The 17985-nt window shown below is 33.6% G+C and overlaps 1 protein-coding gene across 1 annotated transcript in view; it reads left to right on the plus strand.

Moving 5' to 3' along the window:
* HSPA4L (heat shock protein family A (Hsp70) member 4 like) overlaps window positions 1-17985 on the plus strand; it is a 55739-nt gene that overhangs the window by 16124 nt on the left and 21630 nt on the right. The window contains exons 5-14 of the mRNA XM_027103678.1: window positions 1822-1944; window positions 4739-4838; window positions 5201-5334; window positions 7111-7355; window positions 7498-7574; window positions 8211-8362; window positions 8832-8938; window positions 10163-10296; window positions 11930-12129; window positions 17887-17985. Coding sequence (XP_026959479.1) covers window positions 1822-1944; window positions 4739-4838; window positions 5201-5334; window positions 7111-7355; window positions 7498-7574; window positions 8211-8362; window positions 8832-8938; window positions 10163-10296; window positions 11930-12129; window positions 17887-17985 — 1371 coding nt within the window. The remainder of the gene's footprint in view (window positions 1-1821; window positions 1945-4738; window positions 4839-5200; window positions 5335-7110; window positions 7356-7497; window positions 7575-8210; window positions 8363-8831; window positions 8939-10162; window positions 10297-11929; window positions 12130-17886) is intronic.

Below are 17985 nucleotides of genomic sequence, written 5' to 3' on the forward strand. Positions count from 1 at the left end.
GAATGATCACAGTAAGTCTAGTTAACATCCATCACTGCACAATTTTTTTCCCCTGTGATGAGAACTTTTACCATCTACTCCATAACTTTCTCTATCTTTTTTTGCCCTCTAGTTTTGGTGGCCATGTCTTATGAAAGAATGCACTAGAAGTAAAGTCTTCTCTTGTTGCAGAGCACGGACTCTAGGCATGCGGGCTTCAGTAGTTGTGGCACGCAGCCTCAGTAGTTGTGGCACATGGGCTTAGTTGCTCCATGGCATGTGGGATCTTCCCGGACCAGGGCTCGAACCCGTGTCCCCTGCATTGGCAGGCAGATTCTTAACCACTATGTCACCAGAGAAGTCCGAAGTAAAGTTTTAACACCTTGTATGTCTTTTTTTTTTTTTTTTTTTTTTTTTTGGCCAGGCTGTGCAGCTTGCAGGATCTTAGTTCCCCAATCAGGGATTGAACCACGGCCCACAGCAGTGAAAGCGCCAAGTCCTAACTACCGGACCACTAGGCCAAAACCTAATTTTTAAGTGATACAATTTTTATACAGTCATAGTGAGTGCATGTAAGCTAGCTGAAGAGGCTTTGAAAACGTTAATCAGTCCTGTGTCAAACTAAGTTTCTTCATCTTTTGAAGACTGAAGATCTTTAGCATTCAACTTCTCAAGCATTTTATCCACTTATGAACCTTGTTCATATGAACCTTATGAACCATTATGAACCATTATGAACCATTTTATCCACGAACCTTTTTTCTGACATTTGTTTGAATAAACTTTGATGTTTATTTCATCTAACTTTTATATTATTTTTAAAAATACTGTACTGTTGTGCCTCCTATAATCAGACTAAGACACATGGGTACTTGATTCATTTTCCCTTGTTTCAATGTGCTTGATTTCTTCCCATGTTTAAAGACAGTAATTTCATGTAATGCTTGGTTTTGAACTTACTTGTAAATTGATATGGAAACAAATGACTATCAATTTTAAGTCTGTTTCAAAGTAAATTTTATATAATTATTTATGCATACTTATACAGTTATATACAAACATGCATTGTGCTGCTTGAGAAGTTCTTTAAAGCTCTTCCAAAGTTTAGTGTATTCACTCCATTGGGGTACAAAGTTAAAAGGCATAGCGTTTTCTTCTGTAAGTTGGATGTAGTTATCATATGGGTTCTAAGGTAACTTTGTATTGCTTATAAATATTGTGGTTGTCATTATGAAAGGGTTTGATTACTTGAATAAAGCACAGTATTCCTTGGTCAAGAAGCACTGTAAAGTTTCATTTTAGGTGCTTAAATTCAACCTAGTCTTAAACCTGTGTATGAGATGAAGTAGTTATTTTAAAAAATAATTTAAAAATTCCATGTATACATCTATATACAGTAATATATATTAAATTTCTTTTTTTTTAAATAAGGAATTTTTTTTTGGCTGTGTTCTCATTTCCTTTTCACAAAAACTGTATTACTAAAGTTTTCATTTTAAACCCAAGAAGAGTTCTAACTTCCAAAAGAAAGATTATTTGATCTTTTTCCCCTTATTTGTTTATAAGAGTAGTGAATGATAAAACTTGCTCTTCTGGGAGATGGGGATCTGGAGCATGTAAAGATACTCTTGATAATTTATTTGGTTGTAATACTATGTGTAAGGCACTGGAACTTCAGAGATGAGACATAATGATACGAGAGCAATCCTTTTGGTATATAACTTCATTGAGCAAGGACTTTGCCTTTTTCACTGTTGTGTATCGATCATGTATAAGGTAGGTGGTCATAAAATACTAGGTCAATAAATGACTCTTGATAAATATCTCCTCTTTTGGCTTTAGGCGCGATACCTAGAAGAAGAGAGACCTTTTGCAATCGAGCAAGTTACTGGAATGCTGTTGGCCAAGCTTAAAGAGACTTCAGAAAATGCTTTGAAGAAACCAGTGGCTGACTGTGTGATTTCAGTAAGTTTTACCTCAGTAATGAACACTCTTGAATCGTATTTTCCAGTGTATTAATGTTGTATTGAAATATTTTTCTTCCCTTTTCTTTATTCCTTCTGCCCTTATCCAGTAAATAACCTAAATCCATTTTTACTTTTATGTTAAAAAATTATTTTATTTGATAAAGTTCAGGATTGAGTTTCCCATAAAGTTAACTGTGATAATCAGTGAATCTTAAAATAAAAACTAATGTATTTGATTAGTTGGTGACTGCTGTACCTGCCAGTTATCCCTAAGAATCTTTCCAGGTAGCACTTAACGTCCCATCCCTAGGGACTGACCTTAGTAACATTTATGTCAAAGGTTGAAAATGCCCAGTTGGGAATTTGAGATTCTGTATATTCTGTATCAGAAATAAAAGATCCTTTTTTTAAAATGATAAATTAGATGTATTTAACGTGTATACTTCCAGAAGTTTTGACATACGCATACACCCGTGAAACCATCATCATCACAATCAGTATAATAAACACATTTATCACCCCTCAAAATCCACTTGAGCCTTTAAGATAAAAATTGTTTTTATATAAGATGAACAACATGATGCTTTGATATACATAGTGAAATGATCACTACAGTCAAGCAAATTAACATATCCATCTCCTGTGGTTACTTTTTTTGTGTTTGTGTGGTGAGAATACCTGAGATCTACTTTCTTAGCACATTTCCAGTATATAATAGAGTATTGTTAAGTGTAGTCACCATGCTGTACATTAGATTTCTAGAACTTATTCATTCTACATAACTGAAATTTTGTACCCTTTGGCCACTGTCTCCCCATTTCCCTGACTCCCTGCCCCTGTTAACCACCATTCTACTCTATCATATGAATTAGACATTTTTAGATTCCACATATAGGTGAGATCATGCAGTACTTTTCAGAAAGAAAAGATCTGTCTTTTAAAGATTCTTAACAAAGCATTTAATCTTTTACCCCCTGTTTTATCTCTTGAGATCCCATTATATATTGATAACTAGTTTTTAAGTTATATGTTGTCACCTAAATGTGACTATATTCTTAGTATTGTTAAACTTGACTATGTAAGTTCAGGAGTCTCATGTCATCAGAAAAATAGAATCGTATTATGAACTCTTCAGTGAATTTAGTAATTAAAATTTGTCAGGTGTATTTATTTATTTTTTAAATATTTATTTATTTGGTTGTGCTGGGTCTTAGTTGCGACAGGTGGGCTCCTTAGTTCCGGCATGCGTGTGGGATCTAGCCTTGACCAGGGATCGAACCTGGGCCTCCTGCATTGGGAACATGGAGTCTTAACCACTGTGCCACCAGGGAAGTCCCTGTCAGGTGTATATAGAATTTTTAAATGAGAGAAAAATATTAGCTTAGTATTTTGTTTTCCAGTCATTTTGTTATAGTAAATGATAGAGTTTACCATTGTCCAGGCCCTATTAAAGGCATTTAACGTGTATTAACCCATTTAATCCTCAGAACCACTCTGTAGGTAGGATATTATTAACCTCAATTTCACAGATGAAAAAACTGAGACACAGAGGAGTTAAATAACTTGTGGTCATAACTCTTCCATTATACTGCTACTTGAAAGTATATGTCAGAATGGTGCACATTTTAAAAATGTATCTTAAATTCAAATCCATCCCTATTTATTTAGCCATACTTGATTTTACTTTAATGTCAGAAATTAGTATCAGAACATGGCATTGTGAACTTCTTGGGCATTATTAACTTTGTAATCAGTGCAGTAGACCCATGTGAGCTGTACAAAGGGAAGTATTTTCTGCTCTATGCACTGTCATATCCCTAATGGCTAGAAAAGTACTGGTACATAAGTGCTTAGTGAAAATTAAGTGAACCATACCTTATAATTTAGATTTTTGTCTGAAGGATAATACCAAAATCAGGATATACAAACTTATCAAAATTCAAGTTCTTTTTGTGTTATTATCTATTAAATGAAATTTCTAAATTCAAAAAGCACTAAGATTGGAGGAGACTACTTACTTAAAATTGGAAGAGCCCCAAGTTTTATACATGGATATACTTAATTAGCTTTTTAGAAATTTGTCTGTAGACCAAATGAAAGTGCTTCTTAGTTTGACAGTAATAAGTATATGTAATCTTAATTATTAGTTTTAAATTAAGAGTTTATTTTTTAATAGAAATATATTTAATGTTTTTTTGTGATTTATAAAGAAACACATGCTCATCATAAGTCCCCTGCAATATAGTTCCCCCTCCCTTTGAAATACAACCATTGTAAACATTTGGAAATATATTCTTCTAGTAGTACATACATACACAAAAATGAAATCATGCTCTACATGCCCCCTTTTTTTAATGTAATAAAGATACTATTCCATGACAATTCAGATCGATCTGATTCTAACATCTATGTAGGATTCCATTATGTGGATATAACATATTTAACCAATCTCATTTTAATAGACTCTTGGGTTTTTAATGTTTCATTATTAAAGATTAACAAATAAGTATTTTTATAGACCAACATGAGAAGAATTTAACATATTTTTGAAATCCTACAATATTAATTCTGTTTTACTAATTGCTTTAAATTTGTGTTCATACTTTAGGTCAAAACTTTATGATGTAGAAATTGCCAACCTTAAAAAAGAAACTAGTATTTTTTCCTCATTTATTTTATTAGAACACCAGTCTTTGCCTTAAGCTGTACATAAGTTCATTTTTCAATTGATGAAATGTTTAAGTAAAATCTATTACATTGAACTAATAACAATTATTGTTTTGCAACACCAGATTCCGAGCTTTTTCACTGATGCTGAGAGAAGATCTGTGATGGCTGCAGCCCAGGTTGCAGGCTTAAATTGTTTAAGGCTAATGAATGAAACTACTGCAGGTGAGCAGTTTGCAATTTGAAGATTACTGTCAGAAAAATATTATTATAGTCTTTTTTCTAATTAATACAAAGCATTTATTTTTTAACTCTATTATGTACTGATATAAGCTTGTCATTTTGGAGCACAACATTATGGCAGAGTTTAAACATGTCTTTCATTGGCTATAAGAGTCATTAATATTATAGGGTTATAGATGGGTAGATAAAAAAACATTAACCAATTTGTGAAAAGTGAATTTACTTTGAAACTAATAATTTGTATTACTCTACTGTGTGTTAAAATGTAGTATCAACATGACTTGCCTATTGTTTTCCAAGTGATTGCTAGGCTGGAATTAACCTAATTCTTTGTTCTTACATAGTTGCACTGGCATATGGAATTTATAAACAGGATCTTCCTCCGTTAGATGAGAAACCAAGAAATGTAATATTTATTGATATGGGACATTCTGCCTACCAGATCTCAGTTTGTGCTTTTAACAAAGGAAAACTTAAAGTAAGTAAATAAATGATTTACTATATTTAATTTTAATGTCTAAGAGCATATGAGACTATATAGAGAACCCTAATGCTTGGGTTTAAATCCTGGCTCTGCCACTTAAAAACTGTGACCTTGAGCAAGTTACTTAACCTCCCCAAATCTCAGGTTCCTCACCTGAGGATATTATCAGTAAGTACCTCATAGACTTTTTGAGGATAAAATGAGTTAATGATTATAAGATGCTTGGAATGCCATATAGCAGATATTATGTGTTAGCTATTTTTACTATTGTTGAGGTTTTCAGTCACCTATCAGGGAGCATAAATTACATATTTATAAATGTACATAGGAAACATTTCTAAAATGATTCCCATTGTCTTTAGAAACCTTTCTATCCTGGAGTCCTAATCAAAATTTTCTACAGTGTGGTATTATTTACCTCTATATGCTTATCTTCTTACAGCCTTTGTTTGGTTTTGTATTCATTTCTACATTGATTATCTTACCCAGACTTAACACACACTCTCTCTCTCCCCCCATTACACACATGTATAGATTAGCTCAGAAGAGTAAATGCTTTGGGTTATCCAGCACCTTTTAGAGCCTTTCGTCTTGCCATTTATAGTACTGTGTTAACATCCTTGTAATCAGAAAATTAAAGGGAAATGACTCATAGTGAATATAGAATAGTTTCTTGCAAATTGATTTAATCCTTGGTATTTAGTGTTGAATTTTAACTTAATTAAAAAAGAACATTTTCCTTTCTTCCTTTTTAGTGAATACCCTAGAGTATAGAGCTATAATTTTTTAGATCACAGGCCCCTTTGGAAGTTTGATAAAAGCTATGGCCCTTCTCTCAGAATGATGCACATTTGCACTAGTCACATACCTACACAATTTTACATCTAATTTTGGGTAATACTGGACCTCATGAGAAGTCTGTCCATGGATTCTTCATGCTAATCTGGGATAACATCCCAATCAGTCTGTGCTCACATCCTACTGTGATGTTTACCACTATTCCACCACCCATCCTTGTGAAAAAGAAGTTGATGAACCACACCAACAGTGGGATTCTACTTTTTTAGTCATGACTATTATAAGTAGTTATTTTTGCCCTCTACCTCGGGGAGAGAGACTAGATGTCTTGGTCCTGTTTTCAAGAACTATATCGTTGAAGTGCTGTGACTCGTCTATTCCTTTTCCACTCGTCTGCTAACTGGGGCCTATTGCTCAACAAGCTTATTAAATTTTTGTCTCTCCTCTTCATTTTATTTGTTTTCTTTTTTGTTCCCTCGCGTGCTTTTTTGTTCCTTCTATATATTTATGAGGGATGGGGGCACTAATTCCTGATTTGTAAGTTGACCAATTACAATATTTTAGATTTAATCTTTGGATTGGCTCTTCTTGGCTGTTTTGTTTTTGGTTACATACTTAGGACCCTTTCTTTGCTCTCTTAAACTTGGTTTTTGGCCCACCTGTTCAGTGTTGTCATAGAACCATGGGTTGTGAGATAATGAAGTTTTAGTCATTGTAACTCAGTTATTTCAGAATTAGAATTATTCTTTCACGTAGGTATATAGATCTATAACTTAAAGCAGATAATTCAGAGTGGTTAGATATGTTGGCTAAATATAAGTAATAATTAATATAACTGGTTCCAAATTTAGTACCCCTGTGATTTTTGTCAAGGTCTTTGGTTTTGATTTTAATTTTAAAAGGTATTTTGGAGGGGGTGCTGAAAACATCTAATATTTCTGAAAATTCAGTTCTGGTTTTTCAATTAAACAGGTCTTGGCTACTACCTTTGATCCATATTTGGGCGGCAGGAACTTTGATGAGGTTTTAGTAGACTACTTCTGTGATGAGTTCAAGACAAAATATAAGATAAATGTAAAAGAAAACTCTCGGGCCTTGTTGCGCTTATATCAGGAATGTGAAAAACTAAAGAAGCTAATGAGTGCAAATGCATCAGACCTTCCACTGAACATTGAGTGTTTCATGAATGACCTTGATGTTTCTAGTAAAATGAACAGGTACCATGCATGCTTTCAGTTTAAAAAGTGTTTCCTTATTTTATGTTTAGTTCATGTCTGATTTTTCTTCGTTCTGTTATTTTAGAAGATATGCTCAATTTTTATATCCCCAAATAATGAATTTTATTTCATTTTCCCATAGGGCTCAGTTTGAACAATTATGTGCTTCCCTCTTAGCCAGAGTTGACCCACCATTAAAAGCAGTAATGGAACAAGCTAGTAAGTGGAAGTTACTGAACTAACCATCAAAACTGTACCATGGTGTTACTTGAATGGGGTAGAAAATGGTAAAAACAATAAAAAATTCATGTGCTTTTTGAAGACTTATATTTCTTGTTTTAGAGAAGGAGATTATAACTCGTTGTTTATTCATAAGAGCAGGGCCACTAGAAATCAAAGTTTATGAGAACTCCTTCTGACTCATATTGTTTACATCATAAAACTAATGCTAGTTGTATTTGAAGATGTCTATATGTAAGATTTTAAAGATTGATTGAAAGTTGAAATGAGGACATGACTGCTTTTTGTTAGAGGTTTTTGTAATCAATTAAAATTACCTTCTGTGGCAATTTGTAAGGTGGAAGTTAAAACTGAAGGACTCTGAAGTCCATGAGGTGCATGTCTGTTCTTGTGGTCACTTCATCATCTAGACCAAGTACAGTGCCTGATAAGTAGATAATTAATATCTATTAAATTTTGCTTTTTTCCAAAATTTATTTTTAACTTCTTTCCATTTTACCTCGTTTTGAGCAAATAAAAAAATACATTTTTTTTAAAAAGTACTTTCTGGGGTCTACTGTTCACATTTTTATAAAGACTGTCTTATTTTTCTCAATTAAACCTTTCATTTTCCAGACTTACAATGTGAAGACATAAGTAGTATAGAAATTGTAGGGGGAGCAACACGAATTCCTGCTGTGAAGGAACAAATCACTAAATTCTTTCTTAAAGACATAAGTACCACATTAAATGCTGATGAAGCTGTTGCAAGAGGGTGTGCATTACAGGTATGATTATTAGTCTTTTTTTTAATTTTAGAATGTATATTTTGCCAGAAATATGGTGATAGGCCTCAAAGAACTTTTTAATATTATCTTGTCCAACCAGTTATCAATAAGCTAAAATTAAATTGAAATTATTCCTAAAATATAAGGGTTGTGTCTGTCCCATTTGTTTTTAAACTATCATAGGACAGTATGTAATTATACCGAAAAAGCATTTATTTTATTAATTCTTATAATTATTCCTATTTAAAATTCTTTTTTTGAGATTTAAACATATTTTACATCAGTTTTTGTAAAGTCACAGAAAGAGTGCTCTGACACTTTAAAATTTTAACTAGTTATTACCAAAAACCCAGAAATTTTTTAAATGTAACTATTTTATTATAAGAACTTTATTAAGCAGTTCAATCATAGTAACCTAGGATATGTTTGGTGTTTGTTGATTTAAATATGGTATACATCTTATTTTCAGTGTGCGATTCTCTCACCAGCATTTAAAGTGCGTGAATTTTCCATAACAGACCTTGTTCCCTATTCAATCACATTAAGTTGGAAGACCTCTTTTGAAGATGGGACTGGGTAAGTTACTTCTAAAGCCTTGGTTAGAGCTTGTCATAAATAATCAATTGAACCTACTATTCTAAATTAGAGGAATTTATACTTCTTAAACTTGTCAAACACTTTAGAATACTATCTTAGAAACAAGGAGAATATGAAAATGATATATTATCTGTAAACCATTATGGCATATTTTTTAATTAGTATTTTATTACAAAAGTAAAACATTCTCATTTTCAAATAAAAATCACAGTATAGAAATATAAAAACTTAAAAATTTGCATTTGCCATATCCCAACTCCCTTAGCCCATTTTATTGAGGTAACTAACTATTGTTAACAGCTGGGTATATATCTATCCAGTCATTTTCTTTGAATATCCAAATAAAAGCATCACTTTTAAATCGTACTTTATTATTAAATTTGCATTTCTGACTGTTGTGAGCTGCAAGTCTTTTCTTGCTTTGACATTAACATTTCCTTTTCCATGAACTGCGCAGGATATAAATTGTTTACTTTCCTACTAAAATAAAAATCTGTATTTCAAATATTATATTTGACTGCTTTTCAGAAGTATAGTTGGTATAATAAAATAAACCTGTATTTAGGTTTTGAAGTTGCTTTTAAGATTTTGTTCTGTGTTCTATACATCTGCACCCCCAAGAAATTGAAATTTTTGCACAAATTTCAAAAATATCGATAGAATTTGGTCCTCAGATGTGAGCAAAAACATCCTTATATATTGCCTTAAAATATACCTATTCTCAGGGCTTCCCTGGTGGTGCAGTGGTTGAGAGTCTGCCTGCCGATGCAGGGGACACGGGTTCGTGCCCTGGTCCGGGAAGATCCCACATACCGCGGAGCGGCTGGGCCCGTGAGCCATGGCCGATGAGCCTGCGCGTCCGGAGCCTGTGCTCCGCAACGGGAGAGGCCACAACAGTGAGAGGCCCACGTACCGCCAAAACAAACAAACAAACAAACAAACAAAATATACCTATTCTCAGATAATTTTTCTCAGTAGGATAGAATTGTCTGTTACTATGTCAGACGTTCTAGAACTTTGAGCCCTAAACCTGTCAAAAGGCATGTTTATTTATAGCAAAACCAGTAATGCTTTTTCTTAAAATTTGTGCACAGAGGCCTTTAAAATTGCTGCTTATCATGAATTAAATATGAGATGGATTCTATAATTAGGTTCATAGGCAACTTTCTATTTATTTTAAACTGTTTTCCCGCTCCATTTTAGGGAATGTGAAGTATTCTGTAAGAACCATCCTGCCCCATTCTCAAAAGTCATTACTTTCCACAAGAAAGAACCATTTGAACTAGAAGCATTTTATACTAATTTACATGAAGTGCCTTATCCAGATCCAAGAATTGGTAAGAGAACTCCAAAACTTTTTTTTCATAAATTTTAGCCTCTTACAAATATGTTAATATTTGAATCAAGGAAACAAAGTAACATTTCAGCTAAGCCAGCACTGGATTTTTAAAGAAAAATAATCATACTTTTTTCTAAATGTGCACTTTTTAGTGCTCAGAGTTTATTTCTGGAATAACAGCAAGTTTGAATCTTTTTAATTCATTTTGAAATGTATATTTAAAATGCTCTGTAATTGACCTGAAAAGTTTGGGTGAGGGTTATTTTTTAATGGAAGAACTCTTTAATCGGTAAACTGAAATTGTGCTGCCAGACTGACTACATATTCTGATTTTAAACTTATGTTCACTGGCAACAACTAGAAGCCAGTTAATCATTAGATTAATACAAAAGTGGAAATAGGAGACTGTAATATCCATTTTAGCTGAGTAATCTTTTAGAAGATATAAAACAAAGTATGATTTACATCATTTAAAAGAAAAGGAATATTAAAAAATTTTCTATATGTGCTACTTTTATTGATAGACTAAAAAAGGAGACAATATTAATTTTTCATGTACATTATTTAAAGCAGTAGAAGTACATTATTGAAAATGGTATTAGTTTTCAAGGGCTTCTGGAACAAAGTACCACAAACTAGGTGGTTTCAACAATAGAAATTTATCATCTCACAGTTCTGGAGTCTAGAAGTTCAAAATTAAGTTGTTGGCAGGATTGGTTCCTTCTGAGGGCTGTGGGGGAAGGATCCATTCCAGGTGTTTGTTCTTGGTTCATAAATGGCTCTCTTCATGTTCACATGACATTCTCCTGTGTATGTATCTGTCTCCAAATAAGGACGCCAAGTCATTTGATTAGAACCCACCTGATGACTTCACTTTAACTTGATTACCTGTAAAGACCCTATCTCCAAATAAGGTCATCTTCTGAGGTTACTGGAGAGTAGGGCTTCAATATATGAATTGGGGCCAGAGGGAGGTCACAATTCAACCTCTAATATAGGTCAGCCAGATTTTTTATATACAGTTTTTCTGCCTGGTAGTGTCTCTTTACTATGGATAACATTATATATTTGAGATTTTTTTTTTCTGAAAAATAAAACATCAGATTTCTTAAAGTGAAAAATTAAAGTGACCTCAGTAGGTAGTAGTGACTGGATAACTTAGCAATTTTGCTATAGGAAAAATCCAGAAAAAATTTTAAATTGCTTTATTTATGAATTACCAAGATGATTATGATTTGCAAAGTTTATAGCAAAAAGGTAATATCTGTTTGGTTTTCAAACTCAGAAATTGTGTTTTGTTATTTTGGTTTTAGTGTAGCAACATTGTAAAACTTAAAAGTGATATTGCCTTCAGTCAGATTGTCCTTGGTTAAGATCCCAACTCTCCTTTTTCCTGTTGTTGATGATTTTGGGCAGGTTGCTTAACCTGTCTGAGTGTTTATACCAGGTTTATTAGTATATTAAAAAGGTAATCTGGGGGAAATGCATGTCCCACAGAAATTAATCAGCATATGATAATTTATGATTTTCTTTTGCCAGCATCTGAAAGATGATAGTAAAACTATTGAATGAATGAATTGATTGAGTTAATCTGAGGCCTATGTACTGATCAAAGCTCTTTTTTCCTTAAGGGAGCTTCACTATTCAGAATGTTTTCCCACAGTCTGATGGTGATAGTTCCAAAGTTAAGGTTAAAGTTCGTATTAACATCCATGGAATCTTCAGTGTGGCTAGTGCATCAGTAATTGAGAAGCAGAATATAGAAGGGGATCACAGTGATGTTCCTATGGAGACAGAAACTTCTTTTAAGAATGAAAGCAAAGATGATGTGGTATGTAGAAATTCTGTTTCAAAAAGGTTCCTCTAATATATGCAGTATCTTAATTCTACCTGGTACTTTTAATAGTTGAAAATATTAATATCTGAGGTTTTGCTCTGAAGTTCTGCTATAGGAATAAGTATATAAACTTTTAAAAATAAAATCATTAAAGAATAATTCTATTTTAAATGCTCTACATCTTTTCACATTGTAACATGCTTTTCGGAGGTTTGTGTATTTTTCATAGCATTATATGGAAAATATGCATATGTGTGTCTGGAGTCATTGTTTCTAAATTCTTTATTTCTATTAAAAACATTTATTATAGCTAGCTTTTTAGCTTACACATAAATCCAATTCGGAATGATAAATTCTGAACTGTATACATATGTGTTTTTAGATTGAGAATACATGCTTAATAAAGAAATTTTCAGAGCTTAGTTAGGAGATATCTGTGGCAGTTGAGCAGAAGAATGTGCTGTACATTCAGTAACATTAAAACAGATTTTTGACAGTTTCTTTATGAAAGAGTTATATGACTCTAACATTGTATTTACTCTTGGCATACTATGAATGAAGGAATCTTAGGAGAAAGTTATTATATTCCATTACATAAAGTTTTCGTCTTTTTATGTATACTATTTGTAAGTTATTTTTAATGGCTTTTGTTGGATTTTTTTCAAATCATAATTGGAGGTCTGCCCTAGATTTTTCATATATTTCTGCATGTTAAGAATGGATTTTAAGATTTTAAATTTCAAGACAGTTTCTCCCTTTTGTGAAAGTTGTCTTTTTGTCTGTTTGTACTAACAGCTACTATAAAATCTTTTCTTCCAGATCAGAATTCTACCACTACTCCTTAAAGTACTTCATTTAAGGACCATGGCATTTTCTTTCATTCTTCTTCCCGTGTGTTATTTTCCTATTATATCCTCCCTTCCTTGAATTGAGGAGAAGGAAATACTGTCCTAATATGTTAGTGAAGATACAGTCAATGTTTCATAAATAAACATAAGAGTAATAGGTGAAAAGTTAATTTTCCTAATTGTAGTTCACAACAATGTATGGCAGACATCTAATCCATTTAATATTTTTTTTTTTTTGCTAAAATTGAAAGCATTCTGTATGCCTTTTATTTTAACATCTTTATTGGAGTATAATTGCTTTACAATGGTGTGTTAGTTTCTGCTTTATAACAAAGTGAATCAGCTATACATATACATATATCCCCCATCTCCTCCCTCTTGCATCTCCCTATCCCACCCCTCTAGGTGGTCACAAAGCACCGAGCTGATCTCCCTGTGCTATGCGGCTGCTTCCCACTAGCTATCTACCTTACATTTGGTAGTGTATATATGTCCATGCCACTCTCTCACTTTGTCCCAGCTTACCCTTCCCCCTCCCCCTGTGCTCAAGTCCATTCTCTACATCTGCATCTTTATTCCTGTCCTGCCCCTCAGTTCTTCAGAACCGTTTTTTTTTTTTAGATTCCTTATATATTTCTTAGCACATGGTATTTGTTTTCCTCCTTCTGACTTACTTCACTCTGTATGGCAGACTCTAGGTCCATCCACCTCACTACAGATAACTCAATTTCATTTCTTTTTATGGCTGAGTAATATTCCATTGTATATATGTGCCACATCTTCTTTATCCATTCATCTGTCAATGGACACTTAGGTTACTTCCATGTCCTGGCTATTGTAAATAGAGCTGCAATGAACATTGTGGTACATGACTTTTTCTGAATTATGGTTTTCTCAGGGTATATGCCCAGTAGTGGGATTTCTGGGTCGTATGGTAGTTCTGTTTGTAGTTTTTTAAGGAACCTCCATACTGTTCTCCATAGTGGCTGTATCAATTTACATTCCCACCAGCAGTGCCTTTTAGAGTGAGTTCTTTAAAAGCTGTTTCACTTTCTTCACCTCTTTTTCTTCAAAGTCTCTGTGTAATGTCTTAGACCTTTAGTTTTCTCTGTGTAATGTTAGTGAATCCTGGGCACTAAAAACAAGGAGAGTATGGCACCCATTTTCTACCTCTCCTGGCGTTTCTTATTTGCTGCTTCTATTTGTCTGTGGGCTTGAAATCCAGTTAGCCAGTCCTTTAGGATGATCTCTTGAATGTGGACTTAAAAAACTCACTTGTGAATAAAATGTATGAATTTATAACATCTGCTTTGGCCATTCATAGATTGATTTGCTTACAAGAGTGTTTTCGGCTTACTAGAACCCAGGTAGTTGGTGTCCCATATAAGGTATTTCTTCTTCTTAAGTGAGATGTTCCTATTTCTTTTATAATTTATATAATCAAGAGCCAAAAAAAAGGTAACTAACATTATGGATCATATACTTAGCATTGTTGGTGAGCACATTCACATATATTAATCTCCTTTTAAATCCCTACCTTAGCTGATACAATAGGTGTTGAATAAATTGTAGTTTATTTCCTTATTCTTGCTAATAATGTAAATTATTTCCTTGTCATTGCTTTTAACATAAGGGGTGATGTTGAGTACCCTACTGTGTAGAAAACATCCTGTGTACTGTATTGCTTAATGGTTCTCTCTAGGACTTTTCTCTTTAATTCTGTATCCAGAAGTTTAAAAGCTTAAGGCTTGGGCTTCCCTGGTGGCACAGTGGTTGAGAGTCCGCCTGCCAATGCAGGGGACACGGGTTCGTGCCCCGGTCCGGGAAGATCCCACATGCCATGGAGCGGCTGGGCCCGTGAGCCATGGCCACTGAGCCTGTGCGTCCGGAGCCTGTGCTCCACAACGGGAGAGGCCACAACAGTGAGAGGCCCGCGTACCGCAAAAAAAAAAAAAAAAAAGCTTAAGGCTTAAATACCATTATAAAGCAGTCTCTCCCTTACCCGCTCCCAAAATGTGAACAAATTCAAAGTAGACTCTGGAAGCTAATTGTTTTAAGCTTTACAGCAGAAGGTAAGAAGATAATAAGTTCTTTTTTACTGTTCCCTATTTGCTGACATTGCTGGCTCTTAGGTCGATGAAACCCAGACATATATCAGTGAGCAACAGTAGGAGTTCTTTGTTTTTGTCTTTCTTTGCATGAGAGTCAATTTATGAGAGATTATTTTATGGGCCTCATTTTTTCATTAAAAATTAAGATGGCTTCGATTTTCCTGAAAAACCATAACATAGATTGCCAACTTTTCTTCAATACAGTATAAGGATATCTCAGAAAATGGACACTTTTCTTCTAGGTATTTATTAATATCTGGACATATTAGGAAGGTATTACAACTTAGGCTTCATGGCACAGTGAAGGATCAAAGAGACTATCGTACTAATGTACCACAATTTATTCCCCAGTTGTTGACAATTTGGGTTGTTTATCTTTCTATTTTTTAATTCAAAACATCTGATTACTTATATGTACCAGGTACTGTTCCAGGCACTGAGGATACAGTGGTAATAAGCAAGATAAAGAAGGTCCCCACCCATCTGTAACTTACATTCTAATGGAAGAGGATAGGCTAGAAGCAACAAGATACCATATAAATATAAAGGAAATTAACAGCAGGGGATGCATAGTGGAAATTAAGTGATGAGGAAAGCCACCTGTGAGGAAGGAAAAGGAACGCTAGCCTGAAAGATGAAAAGGCAGTTTGAGAGTAAGGATCAGGTAGGTAGTTGTCCAGACAGAGAGAATAACAAAGGCCCTGATGGCAGGATATCCTTTTTTATTGTTACAGATACTAAGGTAGCTGATAATATAAAATACAGAAAAGGGGAGAGTGACCAAAAAAAAAGAAATTGAGAAGGTAGATCAAGGGACAGATTAGATAATTATTCTGGATTTTATTCTTAAGTGCTTTTTCATTTATTCAGCAAATAACTAGAAGTACCTAAATTGTGTGTTTGGATATAGCAGTGAATAGAAAGACAGTCTCAGCCCTCGTGGAGTTTAAAATCAATTAGAGAAGCCAGCCTAGAGGCACGTCCATTAACTTACCCACTAGTGATAATATTCCTATTAACCTTCTTAAAATTATTTTAAAAGACTAACAAATTACTCTTATATCAATTGTAAGATGTACAGTTTTCCACTTAATATATCTGAAATTGGGATGGGTCATGCAAATGATAATATCTTATATTCACTGTTGCCTATGGCAGTAATCATGAGAAGTTCTCATCATCTGTACATGTGTGAACTTGGTTGTTATTCCTAATGGCATGAGTAGGCAATTGCAACCCCTTGACATTAAACAACTTAAGGACCATTCAAGGAAGGAATATCAGTCCTGGTTGTTGTCCGAAAATAATCTATTGACTCCTTCTGGTAAGACAGAGAAAAAAACATCATAAAACTTGTAGAATAGGGGACTTCCTTTGGTGGTCCAGTGGTTAAGACTCCACTGCAGGGGGCACGGGTTCAATCCCTGGTCGGGGAACTAATGTCCCGCCTGCCACATGGCGCGGCCAAAAAAAAAAAAAAACTTGTAGAAGATGTGTCAGTGGCTTATAAAAAAACATTAGAGACCATACAGGAGCAATTTTTAAACAAATGGCTGGGTCACTAATGCTCTTGATGGCACAGAGAACAATATTGTGTAGAAAAATTCAGACATCAACAACTTAAGTGATTTAGAAGAGTTGGATTCTTAATGTGGAGTCGTTTTAGAAATACCTTAACCATATTATTTGGTTTATTTCTTTTAGAGATATGAATATATACACAATAGAAGAGCTTTTTCAATAAGTATAAAATAAAAATGCCAAGTGATAAAGTATTTTGGCCTTAATTGGCAGCATTGTTTTCTTAGTATTACATGAAATAGAGTTATTAATGTATTTGTGTCTTTCTGCATTACCGCAACTCACCACTATAACACATTTTCCACCGCTTTTCCATCATAGGGTTGGGAAAATTATAGAGTTGGAAGGTGGTAGGGCAGGGAGGATGGGGGGTGGAATTTCAGTAGCTGACCTTTTAATTACGAAGAACAGTGGTGTAAATTATCTTCTAACTTGTTTTTCTCTTTGGCACAAATAAGCATTTATTCAAGATAGCCTTCTGGACATTATATGTATACTTAACTATATATATATATATATATATATATATATATATATATATACACATGTAAATTATCCTGATTCCTGAATTCCAAGCTTTCTCCTTTTTAGGAGGATGGTGGTGGGTAAGATTAAGAAAGACCAGAAAAACTTAATACTTGTGATTGTTTGCCAAGCGGAGAGTCCATCTTGGCAATCTTATGGGTTGAAAGTTTGTCTTTTAGACATTAAGAAAAATATTAAAAGTTTAAATTGTAATAATTCAGAGACATCTACTTAGACAGTTTCGATACATTTCGTTTGAGTATTTTCCTACATTTAAAAAATGTAATTGAATTTATGTTAATACTTAAATTTTGTATCTTTTTCTCTTTATTTTCCCACATTAAGTCCTTTATAAACATTTTTCATGTCAAGTTTAACGTTCTTTTTTTGTGAATCTTCGTTTGTGAATTTGACTTGAGAACAATTTTCCATTTATTTTGCAGTTATTTGGCCACAGGTAAATGAAACAAGATTTATTCACATAGCATCAAATAGATCTTTTCATTTTACTTACTACCTGTTAATCTAGTTATTTATAGTTACTGTCAAAAACAGCTTCTACTTCACTGTGTTCACATATTTGAAAACAGGCTTGAACTCTAAGATGCTGTTCATTACCAAACAAATAGAAAAAAGAAAGAAAGAAAAAGACTACAGATATTGTCAATTACATATTTTCTTTGCAGGATAAAATGCAGGTTGACCAGGAAGAAGAGGGTCATCAAAAATGTCATGCTGAACACACTCCAGAAGAAGAAATTGATCATACAGGAACCAAAACAAAG

Source organism: Aethalodelphis obliquidens, unplaced genomic scaffold (genome assembly GCF_003676395.1).
Source record: "Aethalodelphis obliquidens isolate GAN/ISIS:26980383/991018 unplaced genomic scaffold, ASM367639v1 scaffold6, whole genome shotgun sequence".
In the NCBI taxonomy this organism is placed as follows: domain Eukaryota; kingdom Metazoa; phylum Chordata; class Mammalia; order Artiodactyla; family Delphinidae; genus Aethalodelphis; species Aethalodelphis obliquidens.